The following is a 20151-nucleotide window of genomic DNA, read 5'->3' on the forward strand; positions in this document are numbered from 1 at the left end:
AGAGCAAGGGCTTTACCCACTAGGCTAGAGCTGGGCTTCGCACTGCAGCCCCTCTTTGAGCCAGGAACCCCTCATGCACTCAAACAACATAAGGTACCTCAGGTTTGGATTTCATTCTAAGGACTAAATACCTAAAATGTAGCGACAGCAGCACCATGACTGATTGCCTTCAAAACTGGCTACACTGGACAGGCCCATGTTTCTATTTCTGAGAGGCAAAGTATGAACTTTTAAACTTTCCTGGTTCAAGTAAAAATCAGTTGATGTTCACTGGCACAAAACAGATGCAATATAATAATCTAGATACATTAGAACAGAGAAATGACTGTACTACTCAGTGTCCACAAATGCAAGGGAAGCTACATAGATAGGTAAGCACAGGCTGTGCTATTTAACTAAAAGGACTTGTCATGCAGTGAGAATATTGTGGTCATAGTTTGAAACCACAAATTAAAAATTCTGAGGGATTACTTGATATTACTTGATAAATGTCCTACTGAAGTAACTGTCTATGTTGCAGAATTGGTATTAGAGATTGTTAAAAACTTAATCATGGTATTTTTACATCTCTCCTTGCTGCAACACCAGAGACCTAGTTATTGCATAGGAAGCCTCCAAAGGTTATCATAAGATCATAAAAATTTTTGTAAAACAGAGCTATACTTTAAAGTCTCACTTGAGTTTAAGAAGCAAATGAACCTCCATGAATTTTTGAATAACAGTGAAACCAATAGCACACTGATAGCAGACACACTTGAATCTCTCTCTTCAGCAAAACTTACTTTAATTTACTACATGATAAGACCATCACAAGCAAGGACAAGTCAAACTTCTCTGTAACTAAAATGCCTAACACTGGATGGCAGCTTTGATTCTTTGATGAACAATTCTGTCAGACCTCATAGAGGGGTGATTGTAAACTGATACCCCATTTAAAAATATTTAGGAATATTCTGTGATATCCTTTACTTCACCATGTACCTGCAACCCCAGAGAAATACTGAGGTATCTCCAGAGTTAACTAGGTGGAAATATAGCTCAAAGGCTACATATGCACATATATATATATACAACACACATAAATGCAAATAATACACACAGTTCGTGACATAGTTTTGTCAATTTTCTCAGAATATAATTTCAATCTAGTTGAAATGCATTTATTTTAAATGCTCTCTTAAAAAACAAATTAATTCTATACCTCATATTCTTCAGCTTCACTCAGTTCAGGAATGAGGTCAGCCTCTATAAAACAAAAATACATACCGTATCATCCACAATTTTAAATAGACAGAATGCTGAATTCTGCAAGGGCTCAACTGCCTAACTAATATGGTTATTGAGACAATATCATAGATTTTTTGTAGGACTGGGGAAGTGGCCAACCCCCTGGATCAAGGACTAAGGATAGCGATGCTCACTCATCTAGGCAGGACACATTCATTCAGCCACAACAGTTTTGTCTGGCTCTATTTTGATACCATTGGATTTGCACTTTTGGAGGAACCACATGTTGGCTGGGGAAAGCCAAGTTTACAAAAACATTTCCAATGAGAAATACAGTTTAATGCAGAAATACAGAGGTGAGAAAAACAGTAGGTCTGGGGACCAACTATTTCTCTACATTTAATCTGAAAGCTCTGAAGATATTTTTGTAAAATAATCTCTTCTATAACTTTCATATAGAAAATTCCCTATTGTGCACCCAGGCTTGGACTTAGGTACTAGAGCAACCTCAATGCCATCATAGTCAGTATTTAGCAGGCTGCATGCTTCCAGCAAGGCAGACCAACGAGACCCACCCTTCCAAGGGCTTACAGCCTTTTTCAAACTCCCACCCTACTTGATTTAATGTACAGACATAAAGCCAGTTGTATCACATCCCAGAAAAAGTCCCTAATAAAGAGGAACTGCACTGTCTGTGAAGAACTACTCTAGAGGCTTTGGAGGCATTCCCGATTTTCAAAAATAAAAAAACCAGTTGAAACAGGTTGAAGAAATTAATTTCCTACAACCCAGCTGAAAATCCATCTCTCCAGATTCAGAGGTAGTCTCTTGCCTTCTTTCTCTCTTTTCAGCCAAATCCAATGTTATACTTCTGATGGTGGTCAGCAAAGCAGGTTGAAAGAAACATCCACCTCTCTGCTAGGAACTGGCACAGGTCTTCAGTGAGGAAATCTAACACCCCTTCCAGAGCACTAATGCACCTTATTGCTCCTTTGGTCCACAAAAAGGCCCATATCCATTCTGAGTCTTTCTAAGGCTTTCTCCTAAGCCATATTCTAGCACTCTGTCTGCACACAAGGGCTAGCACATATTCTGAGGGCTGATTTGCACCAGGTGAAAATGCCAGTCTCTTAGTCTGGAGAGCAATTCTAACAACACCATCCCGTACAGCTCCTGGTCTGCATTTCCCCCACAATTCCCAAATGTAGTTTGTTCAATACACCAGGATGAAGATTCCATCTCTATATTTCTCTTTTTTGCAAAGTCAGATGAAGATCTATGACTTAATTTTTATTCTCTTTGGTCTATCCATATCTACCCTTCAAAACAAATTAAGATGTGCTATATGCAACATACACTAGATGAAGTTTATCAAACTAATAAGATCATACAGTATTATCTGTAGGTTATAGCATGCAAACAAATTTTGACTAAGCAATGCTGCACAAAATCTTCGCAAATTGTCTTCTAGTAACAAACATCTATAAATTACCAACTACAGAATTGATCTTTCTTTAGCTAGATAGATAAAAAAATTATCTTACCTCTGACTCCTGAGGCCTAGGAGGCTCTGGGACAGGATGGGGAGGGGAGTGGAGGGGAGGAAGGGGTGGATAGATAATGATATTCCCTGGCTTCTCAATGATACAAATCAAATATTGACATTAGTCAGAATGCTTTCACATAATAGACCCACACCATACTAGGTATTTAACAGACTTCTCTGAAATGTGTTTTTAGTAGAGAGGAATTCTATCCAATTTTCTGTGGTTACTATTCTTGAGTTGAGCTTTAATCAGACTCAGGCAGAAAAACAAACTGTAGTGATTGTGCTAGAGTATACAGCAGGGTACATGCTCTCAAATTCCACCAGCAGGAAACTACAGTTTCTTGCTGTTTTCTCAAGGGAGAGGCTTTAACATACATATATATGTGTGTGTGTGTGTGTGTGTGTGTGTGTGTGTGTGTGTGTGTGTGTGTATACACATATATATATACACACACACACATATATATATCTATATCCATATCTATATCTATATCTATCTATATCGAACCTCTTTATTAACAAAACCAGTAAATCTCCAGGAACCTTATAAAGAATATTTAAATTTAGATGGTCATAAAAAATTTATTTGTCAAAAGTATTACAGACACACACTTACAGAAGTTCTGTTAATCCTACTGCTGAGCTTTTGATTTGACAGGAGATTACAGAAATATAATAACATCCCCCATCCAATTTGAACAGCCACACCCTCCAAAAGGTGGAAGAACAAGCTTGTTTATTTTTTCTGAAACTACATATTGATAATTCTATAGTATACATTTTAAAATAAAATAATTAAATAATTAGTTAGAATTCTGTAGCGGTCTTTTCCTAGCCCATTTTAATGACAGGTGAAGAAACAATAGAACAAATACAGAGAATTAACTATTTTCCTACATTGCCTTCAATGGAAATCTTAAAAAATCTCTTTAAACAATGTGATTTATAATCATAGAATAATGTGCACTACATAAACTTTTCATTTCTGTACTGACATATAATAAATGGCATGGCAAGAACAAAAGTAAAGCCTGTTTGTTTTGATTAAATTAGTTTTCAGATTTCTACTTTTATCAATACAAAATTAAAAAAAAGCATCCCCTAAATCAGACATTTAACATATGCTTAGTGCTTTTTAGGACAAAAATCTCAAAGATGAGTTGCAAAGAAGTTGCATAGTTAGACCGTCACAATGCATTGCTGACAGCAAGAGCTGCCAGGCAGGAGACAGCATTTGAGAGCTATTTCCCAGCATGATGGGGTTCTTTTGGCAAACACCAACTGAATTCTACACAAAGGAACAGGAATGGGGAATTATATTCTTATTTTTCCTTTCCTGTGTCAGCAAAAGCATGTAAGTACTACCAGTATTAGCTACACAACAAACTACTGCACAACCTTCAGTTCCATACAGATGTTATCTGGAGAGTCGAAGCACACATGTACACAGTTATTCAAAATCCAATTCTAATAACAAATGAAAAATTTGTAAATAAAGGTTGGATTTTTATCAATGCTGATTAAAATACATTGTACACGATTCCCTAAATTTTCTAGGGAAAAATTGTAGCTACATCAAGTAGTGCATTTGTTGGCTTTGACTAAGTGGAAACTAACTGGAAAAAATTTTAACCTGCACATGCAGTGTATTACAAGATGAAGGGCTGCAATTCTGAAGAGTTCAGGAAAAACCCAGAGAGCAGAGGTCTCCACTGTGGTGGCTCGCCCAGTGTCAATACATTAGAGCTCCTGAGGCTTCCACAAACTGAAGCAGAGACCCCAGAGAGGTCCTTCATCTTACAAAACATTGCTGAGAACAAGAGCCTTGGATCTTGGATCACCAGAGCCTGTAGAGCCCTCACTAACCACATGGGATGCACCAGACTGGGTGGGGAGAAGGCATGAGAAACACTCTCTTGCAAGTATCTCAAAAAGTCTTGAACTTTTTGAATACCAGAGCTCATTAGAAGCGGCCACTCCAAGGACAGAATTCTTCCTGGGAAAGGGCCCATCTAATGGCTCTGCATGACTCACGCCTTGGTTTAGCTCTTAACAGGAAGACTAATTAATCTGGAGGTGACTGTAGTGAATTTCATCTTAATTAAACTGGATTATTCAGAGTAATTCTTGAAAATGAAAGATTTAATTTATGCTTTATGTGTGTCAACTTTATTTCATGTCTTCACGGTGAAGATAACTTTTCTTTCATAAATTCTCAAGCAGGAGCTCCAAGAAATCCCCTTTTGCCTCAAGATCTATAAAGCAGATCACAAAATCAATTTGATGTTTAGTTGTAATCAGCAAGCTGCTCTGAAGAAATCTTTCTTATTAGATATCTACATTCCCATATATCTGTTTTCTATTATTAGATATATTATAATTAAATATGAAAATATTTGAAATATTTGCAACAGTTAATTCAGGTGTAAATAATTAGTAAAATTAATTATGCACATAAACATTAATGTTAGAAATCAATGGAAGATTTTTTCCTATTTTAAAATTGCATCCAGAGTTGACACAGCATGTAAGAAACTTACTTATAGAGCAATGCACACTCTTAGAAATCATACTAATTACATGAGAGAAATTTTTCCCTAAATTTTCTTTATTCAATGCTTTCAGAGGTATCACTGTGGAAGTGCCAAAAGAAAAGAACCAAATTGGATTTAATAACTTTGTGTCTATTTCAAACAAGAAGCATATCAGTGAAACTTTTTTGTTTTTTGAACGGGGAAATATTAATTTCAGTATTTAATTTTTATTTAAAAAACTTGTTGTATTTTTATTTAATATTTTTAAAATTTAAAATACCAAAATAAAAATTAATTATTTACCTGTGTAAAAAGGCTTGAGAGTATCAAGCCTTCAGTCTGATACATAACATTTATCATAACAAATATAACACAGTCTGAAATATAACATTTATTGTACCAAATTCTCTTGTCTGAGCATACAAATCTCAGAGAAACTTCTGCAGATACTGGAAAGTGAAGTTAATTTCCCAGTGTGTATTTCCCTCCCTCTTCCCTCTACTGGAATGACTGCAAAGCCCTGTTTTGCATGACAGCAGCAGTACAGCAGGGCTGCCGTGCTGGCTGGCGGCACCTGCCACAGGCTGCCCAGTGCCTCATGCTCCTCGTGCTGGGGCTGCTCCCCGGCAGCACCTGCTTGTGCCACAGGTGCACTGGCAGTGCCTGCCCAGCCCCAGTGCCCCTCTCTCTGTCCCTGCCTCTGCACCCAGAGGGATCTCCTTCCAGAGGGATTCACGGAACACAGCGGGGTTGGATGCAACCCATCCTTACAGCAGGGATACAGCAGTAGCAGGAGGAGGGTGGTTCATCCTCTGGATATCACCTACACTGGACTTTGTTTTGCAATATGTATTTTCATAGGTTTTGCACTGTACTGGCTTGATTTGTTGTTAAATGATGATAACACTATGCTGCTTATTTGTCATTCCATGTAGGAATGGATGTGGGGTATGTAGATGAACTCCCATCTGAGAAAACTCTTCAAACACAAACCCAGCAAATTCTGGAAAGTAAGTGGAAGAAAATACTATCTAAGAGATGGATAAAAGGTAGACAGAAGTGTGAAATGTCAGGCAGAATGTCAGAACCTTGTTGTGGACTTTTTGGAAAACTAAAGAGAAATAGGAAAATTCTAATAGATACTAACTTAAGGCTCCAAAATACATTATTATACACTTTGTTTGAAAGACAAGTAAATCTTTATTAAAAATATGTATGTACTATACCTGATGCTGTGTCCTCCTCCTACAGACAAGCCCACATTATTATAAGCCTACTACCCTTATTAGTCCAGAATTCATGTGGTAGAAATTATTGAGAACACATTCTCTCTCACTGTAAAGGAACGTGGCTCCCCTGAAATGAAGAACTGGCTTGTTTTCCCAAGTTCACACAACATCACTAAAGACCTTGCTGTAGCGAAATGGACATACATAAGTATAAAACTGAATTTACAGAATACATAAACAAACAACAAAATCCAGGCCCTTAGATGAAAAAAAATAGCTCCTAACATGATCAAAAACATTTGATTTTTTTCTATGATTAATTACAGTGTTCTTCATTAAAAACACAGCTCTCACTCACTTTCATAGGAACTGAATCTGAAAACTTACACCAAATTTAAGGAATTATTAAGGATAAGATCAAGCTCCATGCTACAGTTTCAAGTTATTTCATATTTACCAGCAGGCAGAAGAAGCAAATCTGGCTGTGAAATCGTTAGGCCTTTTGATTTTTTGCAAGGCAGCATTAAGAAGCAAGGGAATTCCATCATCACAAGTCTTTTGAAATCAAACTCCAAGTATTCATGAGAAATCAAATTTCAAAATCATTAATATAGACTTATAAATCATATAGTGGGGTTGTATTGCTTGATTCCTTAATACTTTGGCGGTGGGGATTAATTTTGAGAGGGTGCTTGAACCATAGAGAAATAATACCAAACATGGTTTTATTTCCCTACACATCTAAAAGATACACTTGTGAGATTTGTGTGAGATTTGAAATCAAGTAGGTGCTTTTCAGAATATTCTTAGAATTAAAAAAATTAACATGCAGTTTTTTATAGGTAATGCTTACAAGGAATTATGTCATGTAAAATATCATTAGCAAGGGACATGCTGAAGGTTAACTGCAGTGATTTTGAAATTTCATTTTGGCATAATTTGGAAGTCATGCATTTTAACTGGTTTGCAAACAAACTACTTCAAATACAGGTCTTTCAGCTAAAAGGGATCACTAAACTCAAAAGATCACTTACCTGCATCCTCTAAAGGCATATCAACAATGACTTGGTCGCTGTATTTTCCATACAGACCATTAGAGCAAACAGCAACTATCTGAAGAACATAACTTGTATTGGGCAGCAGATTGTTCAGAATAGCCCCCTAAAACAAAACAAAAAAACCCCCCCACATTTAATCATTTACTTGCAAATAAGTATCAAGAATTTGAAAATGTTTATTTTTTTTATAACACATTTTTGTTACGAAGCACAAAGCTCCTTTCTTCCAGTATTACAATGCGTGCTTTTCTATTTTATTGTCACAAATGGTTTGTAGTCAAATTAAAAAAAAACAACTTGTGACTTTTTACATGGAGGATAACAAACCAAATAACTATTTAGCATTGAGCACAGGTTTAGGTAACATTATGTCTGATGACTCTTTAAAGAATGTGAGAGGATCAGATCTCATTAGTAAAATACCATGAAGCTGTAATCAGTAACTTAGTATTTATAGCAGAATAATTGAATTGAATCTCATTAGTTGCTTGTGTAGGTCATTCTTTCACATCCATGAACAATGAATTACAGGTTATTATTAACTGACAATGCAGTTTTATGGCTAGGGAGCTCTGTGATTGACATGCTCATGGCAAGCATAGGCAAATCAAAGCAGCAATCTGTAGACTTTCTTCCTGTTCTAGACAAGAGAAGATTTTTCTTTTGTTTTAAATTGTCTTTGTGGCTTTATGGCCAAAAAATGAGATAATTTCTCTTCAGTCAGCTCCCAGCTACAGTTTAATCTGTCACAATAATTAACAGTGAGTTGTTACACCATCATCCCTTTTTATGAAACTTGAAGAGTTTACAGTTACCAAGTCCTGATACCCATCTGTCAGAAACTCATGCTTAGTCTGGTCTTCTCCATCCAGCTGCTGATAAAAGACAGCAAATCTCTCAATTGTGGTGTCGTATACAACGCGAGGTCTTTCCCATGTAACAAGGAGACTAGTATAATTCTTTGGATCAGATTGAACATTTTCAGGTTCTGAGCTGCAAACTGGAAGAAAGAAAAGAGGAAAGAATATGGTATTTATCAAATGGTACAGGTAACTCTACTAAAATCCTGAGATACCTCCTGAGAAAACTAACGAAAGTCTTTTTGTGTGCCTCAATTTTAGCTTTCTACTAAAACATTTGAAATGCCATGCCATTTTAAACAGAACCAGTATTTAAACACTAGATTTCCAAAAGCAAGTAAAGTTGAGCACTATTTCCTCTCTCTGACTCTTATAATATATTTTGTGAAATATTAGTATCCAGTTCTTAAGAAATAAAATATAAATTATAAAACAGAAAGATTTTATCTGTCCTGGGAATAAAAAAAAATCTCAGCAATTCTATTTTTATGGCTCTATGAAAGTAGCACTAAAAGAGGTGCATACTCTCACACTGGCTATAATAGACTAATCTACAGTAGATTGTTTTTAATGGTCAAAGGCAAACCTGTCACCTGAATTTCCCCTCAAGGCTGTTTGAATCTTTTTATAGTAATTAAAGAAGAGAAAAAAGGCAAAAAAGAAGAATCTAAGTATTGCATTAGCAGTGTCATTTCATGTTATTATATTTTAAGACTTGTTATTATATTTTTAGCTTGAATTGGAATAAACGAGGAAATATTTTTTACATCTCATAATGTGCTTAGAGCAATATATGAGTATATTGAAAAAGCAAGCAAAAAAACCTGTTCAGCTTGCTAGGAAAACAAGTGCAGATCCTTTGGAGTTTTCTAAAATGAAGCAAACACCAAGATGCCCCAAGGCTTTGGGGCGCAATGCTGCATTTTCAGTCCTTCAGCTTTGCATTTCGCCAGTTCAACACAAGGGGACACTCAAGCCCCGTCAAAATATTTGTCAAAGGCATTTCTCCACGGAAGGTGGGAAGTTCTGAGCAGCTTCCGTCTGAGATGGTCAATGGAAAACAAGCAGCAAGGCTTTCCTAATTTCTGTGTTTGTGTGTGTAAGCTAATAGCAGAGGCAGCGTTAGTCTGTCTAATTTAGGTGAATTCCCTTTCCGGGTTTTGAATCTACTGTGCTATATAACTGATACATCATTTTATTAATTACACTTAATTATTTTAATTGACTCAAAGAAAGAGCAAATTTTAAAAAAATCTTATGTTGTGTATATTTCATTCCATTCCAGTTTGTCATTCCTCTCCATTTCCACCAGATGGCAAGGAGAAATCATTTGACTAGCCCTTCTCAATTCTAGCATGAACACAGATGATTCAAAAAGATTTAATTCTTTTTCAATGAATTGAAAGACTCCACAGGTATTTCTTTTCAAAGGTGTTTAAAATTGTTGTCAAAACTTTTTTTTTATAATATAAACACCAAACGTCTCTGCATTTCAAATTATTCTCTACAGTCTTTTTTCCTCCCTTCACCTTTTTTTGCTTATGAGTGAATTTGGTTCTGAAATCTCCGTCTGTATTCAGACTCATAGAGTAGTAGTATTATAAAACTTTTAAAAGTACAAGGTGTTATTTCTGGTGTTATTTCTTTGTTTTATTTTTTTCCTTTCCAGATGGTTCTTCTATTTTTTCCAAGAAAAAAAGTCTTCCTTTTGGTCTCCTCCTTTTGGTGTTCATCTCAGCAATGACCGACAATATTACTACATGACAATCATCCACATATTATTTCACCTCCATTTCTTCCCAAAATGTTTTCTCTTGCCTTTCTTCTGATGTCACTTCGTAAATCACCCGGCTGATCCCTTTTCTTTCTTACCAGTCAGTAATACAGAAGTACTTTACTCTGCTTTTTCCATTTTCCTTCTCTAGAGACTAGAAAGGAGACCACATAACAACTTATCTAATTAAGTACTTCTGCTGTGATATCAACTTTCAGAAAAATCTGAGTAAAGAAACTGCAAGAAAGGGAGTTCTTGAGTCTGTTACTAGTCTGAAGCCCCACATTCACAGAAAAAATTGCAAAAAAATTCACAGAAAGTCAGAGGCCTACTCAAACCCCTGCTAAACTTGAATCCAAGTCTCTGCTTTCTCCAGGTGAATACTTAGATTCTGGTTTTGCGTATCATGTCATATTGTGGTACTGCATCTGTCTATGCTTATTCTTCTGTACAATAAAATGCTATCCACTTAGGACATTTTAATCTAAACTTAGTTGCATCACGGGGACACACTGGGGTACATCAGCCAAATCATTGCCAAAAACTGCCTGGGTTATGTGTTTGACCAGAAGACCTTTATAACCTGCCCAAATTTGGCTCCCCGCCCCCCCCCCCCCCCCCCCCCCCCCGCTTTGTTGCCTTCTTCTGCTTTAAGTTAAATCTATGTCTGAGATTATCTTTCCAATTCAATTTTTCAATTGTTGAAGGCATGAAATCACTTCCACCAGCCACCACTATGGCTCCTAGTGCCCTGAGATGCGCGGGCTGGAGCCAGCTGGAACTGTCTGGGTCTGACTCGGGGCAGCCCAGGGCTCTCCCCACAGACACCCCCCCTGTATCCACTACTGCCAATGCCTGGGCACCTGCACCCCACACACTGTGCCAGTGGAAGTGTCCCACACACATCTGGGAATCTGGGAATTCACAATGAAGTCCTGTGGACTGAAGAATGTCAAAGGGTAACACACGAGTCCTGACGGCTTGTCTCACAAGAGAATTTAACTGAGACAACCTCTGATCTATCTGTGGTTGTATTTCCCATGGGAAAACAGGCTGACATTTTATCAATATATATTGTCATTCTTGAATTTTAAGAACCCATTTTCTTTATACCTTACTAAATCCAGTAGACAAATAAGAGTTAGGTTTCAGCCCTTATTTCCAAGGCCTTACCAGAAGGGTGGAGTGGATGGAAAGTCACCCAATGTGCCCAGCAGCCACCACAATGGTTCTCAGGTTTACAGGAATAAACAATGATTTTTATTATAAATGGATTTGCATGTTAGCTGAGGTTGGTGGAGATTAGGCCTTACAATTTCAAAACACTTTTTCTTAGGTGAATCCTCAAGCATGGCTGTAAGGATTAGCTATTTTAATCTTCTTAAATTGCTACATACATATTGCATAGGGAAATTAAATATATCACTAGGCAGGTTTTGGGAATGAAGCATCTCCCATGCCCTTAGTAGGACTGTGCTTGTACACAAAAGATGTTGGGGATGTCACTGTGAGAAAATTCCTGAAATTACTTTATAATGGAATAGAAAGATACTTCTAGCTTTTCTAATAAAACTTAGTTCTACTTATGAAATGTCATGTATTAATTACATCAATAAATCAAGCATTTAATCCTACTGCCTAATGAGAGTCTACACTGAACGCAACAGGAGAAAACTGGGATTCTAGGTTTCACAACACAAAATAATTTTTCAGTTATCTACCTGACTAATAATCAGTCTTGGCATTTCTCATACATCCTCTAAAGGGATTAAAAAGATTAGTTTTTTCTGTTGACTACTATGCAATATTAAACACGGATAAGCCTATTGACTCTTAGAGACTTTGGCATTCGTGTTACAGCTCTTACATCTGAACATTTAACTTGAATGATTCCTAGTTTTTAAATTTTGTCTTAAAATGGAGGTGAAAATATAAACACTTCTCTAATGTTCTACATTAAACAAATCCCATAGTTGCATTTGTGTGCATGTGTATACATGTGTGATCACATAAATATGTAAAAGCACACGTATGAAACCACACTTCTAATCCAGAGAACACCTAGAGCCTGTGCTTAAGTCATCTGTTCATGTCTAATTAAACACAGTTCAGTGAAACTGAGTTAAAGAATGTACAGGTATTCTCATCCAAGTAGTAACATAGTGCTTCCAGTTTAGAAGTTTCCTATATATTCTTTTGTGCTCAGCATAGGAATCATTGACTTCCATATTTAATGCCAAATCTTGTTTCCCACTACATAAAGTACTATTTTGGTCACGTAACCTTCTCAAACCTCCCTGAAGTTTTAGATAAGACCGAGAACAGAATCTGGCTTCTGGAATTCTCCTGATCTATCACTTTCTAAGCATACTACATGAAATTAATTTCATGACAACTCTTCAGTCTCTGTTGCAAAAGCATCCACAGTACACGATAAAGAACCAAATAGGTTTGTAAAACAAAATACTCTTGCAGTCTCTGAAAAGGCAGCTTTGTTGAAGTCTGAAGCACATTAAAAGGGCACTGTAAGGAAGATTGAACTGACATGATTTTCATGGAATGCTTGGTCAAGACAAGCATTTAATTTTCCACTCCATTTAATCTGACATGTTTTATGATTGCTGTTTTTTTTCTCTGAAGTGATAGATTTATGACTAATAACACAATGTGCTACTTTCTACACAATTTAAAATGAGTAATTGCATACTTGGATGAATCTTTCACTGAAAATTGTCTTTTAACTTGCGAAGAGAGGAATGACTATTCAGTTATGTACCTGCTTCATGAATTTCTTCTTGTCCAGTGTAAGAGGAAAACACTTGACCAAAGAACTTATATTGCTGTTCTCTGAAGTTGTTTTGCAGGTAGTCCATCAGCATAACATAGCCAGACTGCTGCATTGTAAGCACTTCACAGAATACAGCTAACTAGAAGATGAGAGGAAAAAAAATAAGTTAGCAGCCATAAAACTTGACCAGATTCTGCTAATAGGCAAAAAACTCTGGGGAAAAGATGTTGGATAAAGTCTCACAGTTGAGTTATCCTGCATGGCACTCAATTTTTCTTCTGTTCTATCAGTACATCTAATGTTTTACTCCACAAGTATTTTTCAACCACTCAGCTGTTGGAGCTATGCTCTGCTCAGCATCACCATGTGGCTGGGGGAATATCCAAAAAGTGTTTTGTCCTCCCTTTTATCTGAGCTCAAAGTTCAGACAGCCTGGAATATGTTCTTACCCTATTTTAAGACAAGAAATTGCTCAGATTCTAGTACTAAACTATAAAAAATGTAAAAGATAACACAATTAATATAGATGCTTTCTAATTTAGCAGCTGATGAAAAACTTCTGACTAGATAAAAGAAAAGCTTTGTTGTTGGGCTGGCAATGAATGCCATGAGCTTCTACCATATACATGGCAAATTCTCTTTGGTATTATGTATAATTATTTGGTTTTACTACATTAAACAAATTACCTGGTTTTCAGAAATACTTATGGTATCTTTAAACACAATCCATTCAACTGTTTCAAAGCATGGAGGAGCTGATAGAGACCCATTGTAAGTGTAATACTTGTCTGTTGCATTCGGCAAGAGATTCAGCAAAATAAATGGTTCTAAGGCAGCCTGTTTTCCTGAAAAAAACAAAAAAGAAAAATAGAGTCAGATAGTTAAAATAATACAGAAGCAATTAATAAATACAAATCACACACTCCAAAAGAATTACCATTATAGGAATGTGCTAATTTAGAGGCTTTTCAAAGTTTAATCTCCAGAGAGACTAGCATACAAATAAATCATGAAGTCTTCTATTTCATTTGAAGAAGTACAGCTCAAATCCAACTTTGTTTACTTGGAAGGGGTAGTAAGTTTCTCCAGTAACAAATGGGCTAATTTTAGTATATTGGTTCATAGAATTGGTTCAAGAATTTTTCTCACTGTAAGGTTACATGCAAAGTGCCAAACCTCTGTCTCACTCTTGAATTTCAAAGAAAAAAAAGTTTATTAAATCTTTGTTCTAGGTCTCATGACACGGCTTCAAACTCTCCCCCAGATTTAATCAAGTTATTGAGTGTTTTTCAAAAAATCACTGCCTGGGGAACTGTCTCCGTGCTAGGCCTGAGGGTTAATAACACTCATGATTGCAGAAGCAGAATTTCTGTGGATCATTTTTTTAAATAGTGAAAAACTGCAACAGCTTTACACAAATCAGCAAACAATGCAAAAACCTCCTCCAGGAGAATACATTCTGTGAAAATAATATCACATCTTTCAGGTCAGCAGTTTACTGGGTACCTTGTCAGCTGTGAGTAAGCATGAGGGATTGCTGGAAGTCCATCCACAGAAAGTTGGGTCTGCTGCTATGGCAGCAGGGTCCAGCAACAGCAATTGGCATAAATGGTAACAACTTCAGCAGGGCAGACTTTTCAGTCTGTGACAATTACCTGCTTTACTGTCTGGTGCATCCAAAATAATGCTGCTTTTCACACCTTGTAATAGTCTAGATCCTTATACAACTTACTTCAATCTAAAGTTACTCATTTCAAGTTCCTCCCTAACTGGTAAGTACTTACTTCTGAACATGTAATGAATTTTCAGACTGTGCATTAACTCATGCTTTTACAGGTATGTTACTTCTTCAGCCCTGTACAGATTTCTGACCTTTGTCATCATAATTCCTTACAAATTTGGTGAGAGCAGTAAATTGCATTAACAGTTGACTACAAGGGATTGATGCTTTTCTTCTCTGCAGTGACTTCTCTACTGAGTTAAGGTTTAAGAGCTGACTTGTCCCCTCTCTCTCATTGATGTATCATGAACAGGGAACATTTAGCAGTGTTGAGCAAAGCACATCCTTCCATTTCTCCTGTCAAAATGCTGATCAGCCTTCAGTGAGAAGCTTTCATTGCTATTTGGTATGTGTCTAGTTAACACATTTGTCCCTCAGCAAAAATGAAGTCCACTTTATATAGATGGTTGGGGACATTTCATTCGTAACAAGAATCCTGCCATACATTTTCCACCTTTGGATTTTAGAATACCCTTTAATGAGACTCACAGCCTAGATTCTCAAAATCAAACACCTAGAAAGAATGATAAAAACCAGAAAATTTGTCTAGAAGGAGCAGAAGTGCTCCTCTGGAGAGCTTGAGAAATCAGCAACTGTGATTCAAATAAGCACAATAGAGATATGACTGACAAGGACACAGACAAGGAGAGATTGTCTGCTTTTCTTCAGAAGAAACAACTTGATTTGGTTATGACCTGAATTTCCTGAGCTCATCTGCATTTTATTCAGAAAAATTGTATTGTAAGTATTGTTGAAGTGCCATGTAGTGGCTGTATCTTGGATCTTGCTCTGATAGTTTTACAGCTCCTTCCAAGGCTGTAGGACAGCATCTGTCTTGATGTATTATTAGTTCTCCTTTTTGTTTCACAGAAGATGACACACAAAAGTAATGAATCTTAACTACTTTATATTTCCACCCCCTATGTCTTTCTAACTTATGAAAGGTGTTCCCTTTTAAATTTCTTGAACAGTGTTTGTTTTCCAGAGGGAAAAAACAAATCCCACTTTCAATGTCACACTTTTGAAGGCTTTTGAAACAGCTTTTTACATGCAAGCACCATTACATAAAGGAAAACAGACAAGGTTTCCTGCAAGTCATGGACATGATGTAAGAATATATCCCTGTCCTAGACAGTGCTCATTCATATTTATTCATCTGCAAAGACACCATGAAACTGAGTCAGAAACATAGCCCAGATCTCTGTGCAGACTGAAGTTGTGTCTTGATTAGCAACCATTACCAATACAATATATTTGGACTATTTTGGATTTACACAGGAGCTACTGAAAAAAATTTCTCTCCTCTGAGTCTACTGGACAGTGACAGTCTCACTCTTTTAAGACCCTTCTTGGATACTTACAACAGTCTTACCTGGCTTCCAACCAAATACAAAAACCCTGACATGTATGAGGGTTTTAAGACATTTAAGAAGACTTATATAATAAATCAAATTTAGCTGGATTTAGAATTTAAACAGTTACAAATTTCTCGTGATAGTTATATTTATTCATTTACACGTCTGTTGTTAAAATATTCTTGGGGTAAATTAATCAGAGAAACATAAAATATCTCAAGTTGGAAGAAACATGTGAGGATCATCAACTCCAACTCCTTGCTCCTCACAGGACTACCTAAAACTAAAGGATATGACTAAGAGCATCATCCAGTTGCTTGGTGCCATGACCACTTACTTCTCTGGGGAGCTTGTTCCCAGGCTGCCACTGATCACCATCTCAGTGAAGGGCCTTTTCTAATGCCCAATCTGAACTTCTGATACATCTTCATCCCATTTCCTCATGTCCTACCACTGCTCAGCAAATGCTTCTCTGTTGCCCCACTTAAGTTGTTGACTGTGATGAGGCACCCTTCTCTGAGCTGAACAAAGTGACCTCAGACACTCCTTGTCTTCAAGACCTTTCACAAGCTTGGTGGCCCTTCTCTATCCAGAAAGATAATAGGCTGATGTCCTTCTTACATTGTGGCACTCAGAACTGCCCCCAGCACTGGAGGTGAGGCTGTCCCAGCTCAGAGCAGTGCAGGACAATTCCCTCCCTTGCCTGGCTGGTGATGCTGTGCCTGATGCACCCCAGGACAGGCTTGGCCCTCCTGGCTGCCAGGGCACTGCTGACTCACATTCAACTTCCCACTGAACCAAACCCCAAACCTTTTTCCAAAGGGGTGCTCTTCAGACTCTCCCTCCCTGGTTTGTATATATAACCAGGATTACCCTTTCCTAGGAGCAGAATCTGGCACTTGCCTATGTCAGATTTCCTGTGGTGGATGACTGTCAATTTCTCATCTGTCCACATGACTTCTGTAATTTCTAACAAAATAGACATGGCTGAGCAATAGAGAACCATGCTCCTCAATGTCTTAAAGGTTTCATAATCACACTGAAGTGGAATTTAGTTAATCAGTGATCAATAAAAAATGGAGGCAAACTTACCAAAACGACTAACACTATCTACTCCATTAATGATTGGATTATAATCCGGATTATCTTCTAGTCCAATCTGTTAAAAAGAAATTGCATATTTTAACGGTATAGGCTTCACAAAAAAAGACTGAAAGCTACAGATTGAATTTACCACCAAAATTATAGATGATTTAAAGCCAAACAAACTTATTTTGCCCATTTGCTTTTCTGCAAGAATAAATTAGAAAGATAGATGAAAATTTTAAACTCAGCGATCACACATTGGAACCAGTTAAATTCATTTTGAACATCTGTTGTGTTTCAAGGCTTATTAAATGACACAAAGATATATTTTGTTTACCTCAAATAAAATTGATAAAGCTCTTAACTTTCCACTTCCTTTAACTGCCTCTTCAAAATCTGTAAACTGATCTGCATCATAGCAGTAGATTTGCATCTGCAATTAAAAATATATTCAAATGTTATATATAAAAAGTAAACATTCAACAATACAATTATTTATATTCCCGTTTCGAGGTCAAAAACATCCAAACAAAAAATTTTAAATAAATGTAGGGATTTTTTACCTCTCTCATTTGTGTTATCTGAGGATGCAGAATGGAATACATCAATAACTAGCTATGTAAAAACAACCCCTCCTGGAAAACTATTAAGGTTGCAGGAATTACCCTTTCAAGGAGCACAACGCTTTCCATGGATAATACAGTAAGATGAGATAACTGGACACCTGACCTAGAGTACCTGGTAATTACAGAAATTAATCTGTACATCAGTGATAAAACATGAATAATATGTCAAGATGTCCCTACTGCATCTGCCTGGCAGTAAGTGTAGAAAAGCATTGGTAATATAAGATTACCAGGCACTTTGAACCTACATCTGACTGCTGTCATGAGCATTGGTTTTCTTGCATCCCTTTCTCTCTTTCTCCAGATGCAGCTGGGAAATCTCCTCCAGTGCTGGGTGACCAACATGCATGGGGGAGTGACTGCTCCTACTAGCTTTCTATGAGACAATCATGGAAGACAGTATTCTCTGTGATGCCTTGTCAGGAAAGATGGAGTGTGATTGGGAATTTTTAAGTGGCTAGTGAGGTAAAAGAAATGACACTGTCCAGGGACTGCTCCTGCCTTCTGGGGATCTCTGTGGTCAAGGTGACCCCAAGATGTGTTAGAGAGTCTCCTTTTCCCAGCCCGGCAGCTGAAGAAGGAGTCAGGATTCCTCAGCTGTGGTTTCCAAGGTTGTTTATTTTCTCTTATCTAAAACATTTTTTCCCTGCTAAGGTCTGTTCAGCAGATCGGTGCATGGCACACTCATCGCCTTCAGGGCGCTGTTGTCTTTTTATACTAAAAACTAGATGTACTTTATTTACAATAATTGTCCAATGCCTATCACCTATGTTAGACAGTCTGTCTCTACTCTAAACCAATCCAAAAGTGCCACCATCACCCAAAAGATGGAGGTTAAGAAGAAGGAGAAAGAAGGACAAGGCATGCCCAAATCCCTCCATCTTGGCCTCTGAACCCCCATTCCAAAAACCCCACAATTCTACTTTTCACCCTGTGACAAACTAACTATCATTCTACCTAAACTTTTGTGGCTTGTAAATCTTCACATAAAGTTGGTAATATTTTCCATGGGTTAAAATCAAGGGCACAGGGATCTTGGGCTATGTGCCAAGGTCTCAAAGTCCCCTGGCAGGGGCTTGAGCCATCCAGGGCAGCCAGAGGGATGTCCTGGGTTCCGACTGGCTTACCACTCTTCCCTATGTATAGGCCAGCCCTGGCACTATTACTTTGCTTTCACATAGAAGCTCAAAATGCTTGGAATGAGGAGCAGCACAGTTGCCTGCCACAACTGCCTCTTTTCAACTAGAAGATGATACAATGCCATGTTAAGGGAAGAGAGTTTGGCCTTTGTGCATCCCAGGAAGAGCTGCTCCTCTCCTCCACCCCACTCCCATGCTGCTGCCACCCGTTCTGCCAAACCAGCCGGGGGACACTGGCCTGGCTGCCTATCAATGGGGCTGCATCCAGGACCTGCCCACGTGGCTCTTGGCACACCACTGCCAGCTCTTTCCAGCCCACACTTTGTGTCTGTAAGGCCCAGCAGCTCCTATGGGCTCCCAGCAAAGCCCTGACTTTGAAAAGTCCACTTGCACTTTGAACAATGAACTGATATGGAATGTGATGGGCCAAATTTGCAGGAGCTTAACAATTAGTGGGGGCTTTGTCACATTAGCAGAACTGACATCTAATACCATCTTAGAAGATGGGAAAAAATGCAGTTTAGACATTCTTAACATGCCACTAACACATTACACTGCCCTTCTAAAATGCATCATTTAGTCTTAATTTAGATTTAAGGGAATAATTATATTTGTAAATAGATTTAAGAGATAAACAAAGGAAATTTGTAGAGTAGTAATATCACAGAATGTTTAATTGTTGAAATCATCAAATTGATTCCATACTTTACCTCAAGAGGATATTTTTGTCCTTCTAGACTATGTTCTGATCCGTCTGATGATGCGTTGCATTTTCCCCAGTGAAAAGTGATCTTGCTTGCTTTGAATATGGTGTCTGACCCACCTCCACTCACATAATAATCACTTGTCAGGTTAATTTCCACTGAAAAAATTGAGAAAGAGGGAAAAAAAAAGGAGTGTAAATATAAAATCCATCCAACACATCTATAGCTCTCAAAATTCAGTTTTAGGTGCGGGAAGTCAAATATGATATGCCTATTTCTCTGTATTTCATAAGCAATTTGACAGGAAATTGGTTACTTAAACTCAGTAACAAGTGTGGTAATTCACTATTAGCATGGAGAATATGTTTCATTTCATGCTGTAGTTCATAAAATAGTAATTTAATGAAGTGCACTTTGTTTCCTGTTATCTGAAACTAGATAT

General features: G+C 37.4%; 1 protein-coding gene across 6 annotated transcripts in view; it reads right to left on the reverse strand.

Moving 5' to 3' along the window:
* Positions 1-20151, reverse strand: part of PTPRZ1 (protein tyrosine phosphatase receptor type Z1) — a 130031-nt gene that overhangs the window by 36561 nt on the left and 73319 nt on the right. For all 6 annotated transcript variants that reach the window (XM_038153118.1, XM_038153115.1, XM_038153119.1 and 3 more), the window contains exons 4-11: positions 19716-19867; positions 17578-17673; positions 17247-17313; positions 13707-13864; positions 13008-13158; positions 8413-8597; positions 7574-7700; positions 1202-1245 (exon numbers count right to left, since the gene is read on the reverse strand). In XM_038153118.1, coding sequence (XP_038009046.1) covers positions 1202-1245; positions 7574-7700; positions 8413-8597; positions 13008-13158; positions 13707-13864; positions 17247-17313; positions 17578-17673; positions 19716-19867 — 980 coding nt within the window. The remainder of the gene's footprint in view (positions 1-1201; positions 1246-7573; positions 7701-8412; positions 8598-13007; positions 13159-13706; positions 13865-17246; positions 17314-17577; positions 17674-19715; positions 19868-20151) is intronic.

The sequence above is a fragment of the Motacilla alba genome, chromosome 1A (genome assembly GCF_015832195.1).
Source record: "Motacilla alba alba isolate MOTALB_02 chromosome 1A, Motacilla_alba_V1.0_pri, whole genome shotgun sequence".
Taxonomy (NCBI): Eukaryota; Metazoa; Chordata; class Aves; order Passeriformes; family Motacillidae; genus Motacilla; species Motacilla alba.